General features: G+C 29.4%; 1 protein-coding gene across 1 annotated transcript in view; it reads right to left on the bottom strand.

Moving 5' to 3' along the window:
• Positions 1-8,897, bottom strand: part of LOC106869493 (MAP/microtubule affinity-regulating kinase 3) — a 139,306-nt gene that overhangs the window by 52,857 nt on the left and 77,552 nt on the right. Inside the window, exons 13-14 of the mRNA XM_052971982.1 lie at positions 7,752-7,772; positions 6,246-6,296 (exon numbers count right to left, since the gene is read on the bottom strand). Of these exons, the coding sequence (XP_052827942.1) occupies positions 6,246-6,296; positions 7,752-7,772 (72 nt within the window). The remainder of the gene's footprint in view (positions 1-6,245; positions 6,297-7,751; positions 7,773-8,897) is intronic.

Raw genomic sequence — 8,897 nt, 5'->3', positions numbered from 1 at the left:
AAAATAGATATTTTCTGTAACACAGAACAAAAACTGTTTCCTATAGTACATGCTATTTGCTCTGTGTGTGTGGAAGTATCATCTAAAATAAACAAAGTTTTTATATAGCTAATGTGAAGCTTCTATTTAGACAGCAAATTTACATTTGCACAGAAAGTAATTAATTATTAAACTGAAGTTAATGATAATAAAATATCAGCAAATCTGTATACTCTGTGCCCCCCCCCACACACACACACACACTAATGTATGTAAACCAATTGATTCTATTCCAGAATTGTCAAATGTGCAAAACTTTCCACACATTATTCTTCTAAGTTGAGCCAAATAAAATTTCATTCATTCACACTAAGACACAGAGATGGTGGCAGCTGGGTGTAACATTTAATATTTCATAAGGAATGAAGTTTTTCGGTTACTTCATTAAGTAAAAATGAAAAATACTAAACAAGTAAAATGCAATAAAAGAGCATGGAGAAAAAAATTAAAATGGAAATGTAAGCAAATAATAAATGTATGCATGTTACAGTGCTATACATTTAAAATGATAGTAATCAAGTAGACTGTGAAGGAAGAAGTATGAACAGCTGTTCTAAGGGAGTGAATTCTATGTTAAACTATATACCTGTATCTGCAAGTGAAAAGCATGTATGTGATAAAAAGACTGGTTGTTGGTGGTAAGTCAGGGGCAAGATGAATTAATAATACAATAATCATTATATTTAGATTTTTTGCAAACAACTTGCAGATGCAAGTGCAATGAGTTGAAAGCTTTGCATACTGGATGCTAGCAAGTTTATGGGGTCATCAGGAGAGAACGTGTGCCATTTCAGGGCCTACCTCATGACAGCATCATCATCCCCCACCCCCACCCCGTTAATACACAAGAAACTATTATCTCCCTTACTTGATCCTTTATTAATGTGTTTCAGAAGTAGGTTGAAAGAATAGATAAAAGTGAGAACCAACATACTGAAAACTAAAATGAAATGAGACACCCACAATAATCATTACAAAGGTAATGACTGACTAAAAATAATGTTCCAGAGAAGATGGTCAAGATTTCTAGAGCTTCCAATAAACAGTAATATCAAATGAATAGATTAACAAAAACAGACAGGTTTATAAAAAGAAAAAAATTTGAGTATCAAGTAATAAATGAATCCAGTGTCCAAGTAAACATTCACAAAATTTTCTCTTAATGTTTCCTCCAGACATATAAAGCTCTCACTGAAGAATTAAAGATTTCTGTCAACTGCCCAGAGAAGATATAATTCTTACTCAAGATTTATGATAGCAATTATGTTTTCTTCACAAAAGCCAAATATGTTCAATAAAAAATGATAGATGCTGCTAATGTAGTCTTCTCCAAATGACAAATGTTTCCTTGGTGTGTAGAAGATACATGGCATGTGAAGGACATTTCTTTGGTGTGTAGAAGATGCATGGCATGTGAAGGACATTATAATAGTTAGCAGGAGAAAAGAGATCTATCTCTAAGTTAATATTATCCAAATTAGATGAGGGATTAATGATAAACTGCTGAAGTTAACATTTTTTTTTTTGCACTGACTGAAAATAAATGAAAGCTAAATCATATTAATTTCAGTGACTTTTAACAAAACTAAGACATGGTTGTCTAAGATTTCAAAGATATGATTTAGTAAACACTGGCTTAGCAAATTAAGGAACTCTTCATTGCTTGCAGTAAAACAAGCAAATGAATGACAGGTTAAAAATGGGAGTTGGGTTTTAAGTAAAGTTGAGTGTTAACAGAACTTGAAAAAGTACAAAATATTGATCATACAAAAATTGGAGCTAAGAAGAATAAAAGAGATAATCAGATAAATCTTTATCATTTAAGCCAACTAGCAAAACTAAGTGCAAAAAAGGATTTTCCAACTGAAGACAAAAAAAAAAGCATAAGGAACTAATTAATATCACTAAATCAAACATTAGAAAGACATATTCTAAGTAATTTCTTACAAATATGCAAACAAACTAAAAACAACAAACTAACTATAAAGAAATAGTGAAAACTTAAAATTTTTTAAAGATACTGTGATAATAAGTTAGTCAAATAAGGGTTAGGGATATGTACAAATAGATTTTCTATTTTTTATTTTAGAAGTTTCTGGTTCATTACAAGTGCTCTCCTTTCTAACATAAGTGATAATAGACAAAAGTAAATGCTGACAATATTAAGTGAAAGTGTTACTCAGCAAAAAAGCTAACTAAAATTGTTGCCAAGTGTTGAATTCAATATCAACCAATCTTATATCAAACAACAACATAAGGTGAATATCACTGAAAGACTAATTAATTTAACTTCATATGCAACAGAACATTTATTTTTCTTAAGATGCTAACTTCATTTAAGTGCTGCACTGAACATTTAGCTGAGCTTGCAGTAGTCATGTCACTGAAAGCTGAACTGTTGCCAAATTAAATCTGTGAATGTAACAGTCATCACTTTATAAACTATTTCTACCATTATTTGTTAGAGACACCGAAGTCTACCTTAATCTTCATAACTCTATTAGGTGTTGTTCTTAGCACTCATAGTTATAGGGGTTAAATATATAACCTGGTTAGCATGTTGGATAACTATAAATAACTAGTCAAAAATAAATACTTCAAAGATATAATCAAAACCATAAGAAAAATTTGAAGTATTATTCTCCCACCGAAATAATTTCAATAATTTTATGTTATCAGAATTCATTATTGATTTTGAAATGAAAATGAGAAAGTTTGAGTTAACAACATGTAAATTTATTTCCAACTGAAGATAACAGAACATTCGCACTTTTCATTTATAGGAAATTTGGCAGTTTATTGATTTACAGCATCACTCATTAAGCTGTGTGACCCACTCAATCCAAATTTGTTATTCATGCACTCACAAAATTATATAATAGAATTTCCATATCAGTTTGAAAGAATAGTGTACACAAAATATACCTAAACTTGTATACTAAACACAGAGGTAAAAATATCTTTTATAACACTATTACTTTTAATCCTTTAAAACTATTAATGGTACTGAAAAGTAATGCAGCATTTTCAAGCGAAGAGTCTAACATCATACTACAAATAGTTTACAGGCCGAAATGGTACCTCTGCAATCAACCAATCAGCATGGAGTTAATGTGGATATGCACTGTGTGTACATACACACTATCATATAGCTCACAAGGACTTTAGTGAACTGCATATTTAGTATTGCAGGTTTTACAAATTTTGTAAGGGCAACAATGCAACATCTGCAAGGGAAAACATATGTACTGTGTATTCTGATGGAGAGAGTGTTCAAAATGTCAAGGGTTGTTTAACAAATTCAAAGATGTCAATTTTGATCCTTCGGATGGGTATCAATCAAGAATGCCAGCTGTTCTCAATGATTCAGTGAAAACAGCAACTGAAAAGGATGTGTATCTAAATATTGGGGACTCATCCTAAAGGCTAAATAAACTTTTGTTCACTGTACAAGGTCATCTCAGGCAGCTTAAGAAAGTGTATAGAGAAGAGAAATGAGCACCTCATGAGCTGTTCCCCAAGAATAAGAGTGCATTCAATAAGATAATCCAAGTAAAAAATTTGTTAGGCTGGTAAGCTCTACCTCAACAGATTTAACACCATCAGATTTTCACTTGAACTTCAAGTGAAAACAAAGACTTAATCAACTGAATAGATACCAAGTAATTATTGGTATTTATTTTATAAATCTTAACGGAATGAGCATCAAAATCAACCCAATATCAATTGAAATTAGACTACTGAGATAATCAGTCTTTACTGAGTCATAGCACACACAAAGAAGTTAACTGTATTTCAGTAATTTTGTGTAACAAGATTGCCCCAAGAAATATTTATTTTATCGTTTATTTCTTCTTTCTATCTCTCTTTATACTCATAACTAGTAATTCCATACATCTGTTCTACAATTTTCAAAACAAAGTGGCAGAGCAAATGAAAATAAATACCTAACATATCATTAAATATTTAAAAAAAAAAAAAAGATATTTAAAATAAGTTTCAGTAAAACTACATGAAACAGACACTATTAAGTGTATTGGCCTTTCTTCTCTAACCAGATCATTAAAAAATATATACATCTAGAGTAAATTAATCTAAATTTGTAATTTAAGAATGGACAGGACCAAATGCTTATATCTCTTACAATTTTGACAAGTATGCTAACCTTTACGTTGCCAAGATTTTGTTATTATTTACCTAGAAATGAAATAAACATATGATCATCTACCATACTTAGTGTTAGCTTATTACAGATACATTTATGTAGATTATACTTTAACAATTTGATGTTGAATTAGGAAGCTAACAATTAATGTCTAACAAACAAAAATCCACCATTTGATGTGTACATCACAAATAATAGCAAAAAAAAAAAAATTCTTCAAAAACTAAAAAAAAAACAACCCCACAGACTGGATTTGGCTGCAGTGGTTAAAAAAAATTATTATTATTATCATTCTGATTGTGTATGCATGCTCTCCCATCCTATCCATGCTACATTTGTAACAGTAGCAAACTGCTTGCCCTGTTGTTTTAGTTTAGCTGCAAGGGAGACACAGAATAGACTTATTGGTCAACAGTAGGGTTTTTTTTTTTTCAGAAGTAGCGATCTAGGACTACATAAGTCAATGCAGTTCTTCTTTTAGTTTTTTTAATTTTTTGTTTTTTCTCTGAAGGATGGCTAAGTTGTAATTGGAAAGAAATCTAGCTGCTACTCCTATCTAATAGAACAAGAAACACATTCCTTTCTGTCTATTACTCTTTGCCTAAGGTTTTTTTTACAACTGGATGCCTCTATATTTATCAATTCATGTTATTTGTGTAAATTCTGAATTAAAATGCAGATATACACATGATGGCATTAGAGGCCAACTAAATACATTTATCAAATTACACTTCTTTAATGAAAGAACAAAATTTGGCATAATGAAATTGAATCCATATAGAAAACAGTGACAAATCTAACATCACTTCAAAAATGTTATGATCAGTGTTAGGGGGGACACACACAACTAAAACCAAATCTTAACATCAAGATTTTTAAATCTCTAATTTAGTAACAATAAATCTTAAGAACATTTTTCTTTCTTTCAGTTTTTGTTTATTTCTCAAACTATATCAACAAAAACTACTTGTTCAGAAAAAAGACTGTGTTTCCATGTACCTAAGCATACCACTAAACTAGTTACGAATATTTCAAGATTCCCTTCCACTTCTCTAACTTTTTTAAAACAACTTAAAAACTTTTTTGTTTTTTAGTACACCACTAATCTTTAGTAGCAATATATTCAGAAAAAGATATGTAAGGAATTTTTTTTAATAAATAAATAAATGCATAACTACTCACATTTTATAGAAAAATTGAAGTTGTTTTACAAAAAGCATTCACTTTACAAATGTAAAATACAATTGAAGTGATATTGATATTACTTAAGTATATAATTTTTATCTAAGAATAATTATGTTTACATTATTTTTATTTACACAGACACTCAACAGAAAAATAACATTGCTGAAAATCCATATAAGACAAATTAAATGAACAGGAAAATTACAAGTATTTGCAAAGTAAATTATACTTATCTTATAGTTATTTTCAATAAAACATTACAAAACGAAATACAGTTAACTTATAAAAAAAAGATACCAGACATTTAACATATTTAAGGACAAAATCCCATTTAGAAATAATTTATTTCTAAAACAAATATAGTCAGCCTTAACACAAGGTTTCATTAAAGAGAATGCATTTTCAAATATATCAATTTATATTTGCACTTGTTTTTAAAACTTCTAGAGAGAATAATAAACTCTCAAAGTTCCAGAATAAATTAATGTTCTAAAAATGCTTAAATGGCCCACATTATTTTATGAAAATAAGAAACATACGTATTACCATGGAAATAGAGTTTACAGCATGAACTACATTGCTAATACCAGCAATAATGAGGAGGCAAAAAGATAGACAAACATAAGGGAAAGATAGTTAAAACCTAGGTTAAAACAGGTTGGTTCTTTCTTTCTTTCTTTCTCTCTCTCTCTCTCTCTCTCTCTCTCTCTCTCTCTCTCTCTCTACCTCCTACCAATAGCACTGAATCAAGATAAGCAGATCCTGATAATGAGAACAAGATCTAAGAGCCTAGAATTGGAAATTGGCACAATATTCCGAGGTGCTCAAGAAGAGCATGAAAACCTTAGCTTCTCACCTTGATAGCGATGTAGGCCATTTATGTTGGAACCTGTCTCTGTTGAGGACACTAAAGAAAGAAAAACAGGTTTTCAAAAGAAAATTATTGATCTGAAAGATAAATTAATTCATTAGCAGTTTATCCGTGGAAGTTCCCTCCTTGTAAGTTGTTAGATCTGAGAAGGATGGGTAGGGAAGGGACTGGGAACAAAAGGAAAATTGGTTACCATTGAAAAAAAAAAAGCATTGCCTATGAAACTATGTGATACACAAATGAGTGTATGTGTGAATCAGATTTGAAAAAATATATCAAGTATATTCACTCTTAATTATTTGTTCCATTTTGACCAATCGTTTAAATTCATAGTGAAATGCAGTATACATATAAGATGTTTAATATTTATTTGTGTCTAGGGAAATAGCAATACATTAACAAAAATATAGGTCTACTGCACATTTGAGCTAAATAAACAGATTATTTTCCCTTGATTTAAAAACAAACTAAGTATTATTTGTCCATTTAAAAATATTTGTTATAGAACTAATCAAGACTGTCCAGTGAAAACAATATAAGAAGACAACCATGCATTCTGACAACAAATTTTTAAACAGTTAATGAACAAAAATTGCTTATGATAAGATTATCTTTCAAAAAAAAGTTACAAATGCATCTATGGCCAGAAGACAAAATACACCAATCAACACAATTGAAAATATAACCTTTAGAACTAATCTAACATAGAACAAAACAAGCAAATACAGTTAAGTTGAAGGATTCTGTGTTTGAGAGAGAGAGAGAGAGAGAGAGAGAGAGAGAGAGAGAAAGAAAGAAAGAAAGAGGATCAGGGCCATTGGTTAAGATATCCCCATACATGGAGTAATTTTAATATAATAATTATGGAAGGCTTCATATCAACTACTAATCTCAAACAGTTTATAATATCCAGTAAGTTTATATAAACGATTTTCAATATACACACAGCAACAATTATTTCCTCACACTCACTTTAACCTGGCTATTTATAGGGCTCTATACCAATCTATATCTTGATACCCAAGAGTTCTCACACCAACAAAAAGAATAAGCCACCTATTAACAAAACAGAAATTTTGTGAATACAGATTGGGTGAATGTTTCTAGTTATGATGAATGTTTTGAATAGCTGTCGTTATATATAAAACTAGAGAAAAAGTGAGGACAAAAAAATGTTAATTTCTCAATTAGTATTTCTAAGTATGTAAAAATGATTTCCATTATACAATAATTTGTTTCAACTTATTATCTAATTCACTAATATCTTTCCTGTTCCATTACATCAAAACGTACATTATTTCAGTGAATTTATGGACCTTAGAGTTACTCATTGTGTTAGAACTTTTTTTTTTTTTTCAATTATTTGGTGCACAAAAGGAATGGTTCTAATTGATGTAAAGAACCTCTGACTTTACTTCAGTACATCTAATAGCTTCATGCATCAAGTCCGTGCCTTCAATTGAAAGGAACAATAAAGAATTGTAATAATACCCTCATTCCTTAAAGATTTAGCTAGAGGGGAAAAAAAGAGAAAATAACATTACGTTAATGATAGAACAATGTATATAAAAAAAATATTGTGCTTATGTATATAAAAGTGCATGTGTCTAAATACATACATACACATACATACATATTCCATATGCATTTATACACATACATATTGATCCTATTCGAACAGAAATATATATAATAATAATAATAATAATAATAATAATAATAATAATAATGGTAATTCAGAAATAATTGTAGAAAATAAATTTAACATTATGTATTCCAAAGACTACTCTTAGTATTTCCCTATATGTTGAACTAGATACATTCTATACACAATTACAAACCTTTTAATTGTTTAAAAAAAGAAAAATGAAAAAAGAAAAGAAAAAAATGGAACATGTTTAAAAATCTAACAAGTTCATCAAATTTTATTAAACATGCACCCCGAGCCTTGTCTGGTTCACCTCAGCTCCATTACTAATTTAGATTGTTATTCAGTAGCAAAGATAAATATTCTAGATTTTAAAATAATTTGTGACTATCATTATATTAACTCAAAAATAAAGCTAGCTTAATTTGTTTTACAAATTAAATATCCACACAAACACTTGGTTTTTTATTTTTTTATTAAGAATTGCTTTCCACAATCTTAGTATATCTTAACATCTAGCAAAAGCAGTTATGATAATGCATCTAAGTAAATTGTTGTAACTATCAAAAGAAATATATAGAATAGAAAGTTGAGGAAAATTTTTAAATGCTAACAAAATATCTATAACAGGTTGATACCTATAACATCAGCAAGTAAAAAATATGTCTGTAATAGAATTCAGCCCCAGATTAGAAGTTTATCATGGTCAATACTTTCACTATTGTTGTTGTTTTCATAATTATAATTAACTAGATGACCTGTGAAAACTTCACGGAAAACATAAAAAATGTAAGCATCTGTAAATTGTGTGCTGGTGCCATGAGAAAGGTTTCTATATTGTGACACTTACAGAATATAGAAAAAAGTATAAAACTGATATCTATATAATCCAACCAAAATGTCTTAGTTACACAAACTTAAAACAGAATTACTATTTAGCTTAAAATACATCATACATATTCAAAGAACCTTTATCGTGCTGTTAATAC

The sequence above is a fragment of the Octopus bimaculoides genome, chromosome 11 (assembly GCF_001194135.2).
Source record: "Octopus bimaculoides isolate UCB-OBI-ISO-001 chromosome 11, ASM119413v2, whole genome shotgun sequence".
Lineage (NCBI taxonomy): Eukaryota > Metazoa > Mollusca > Cephalopoda > Octopoda > Octopodidae > Octopus > Octopus bimaculoides.
This window is presented reverse-complemented; position numbering and strand designations above follow the sequence as displayed.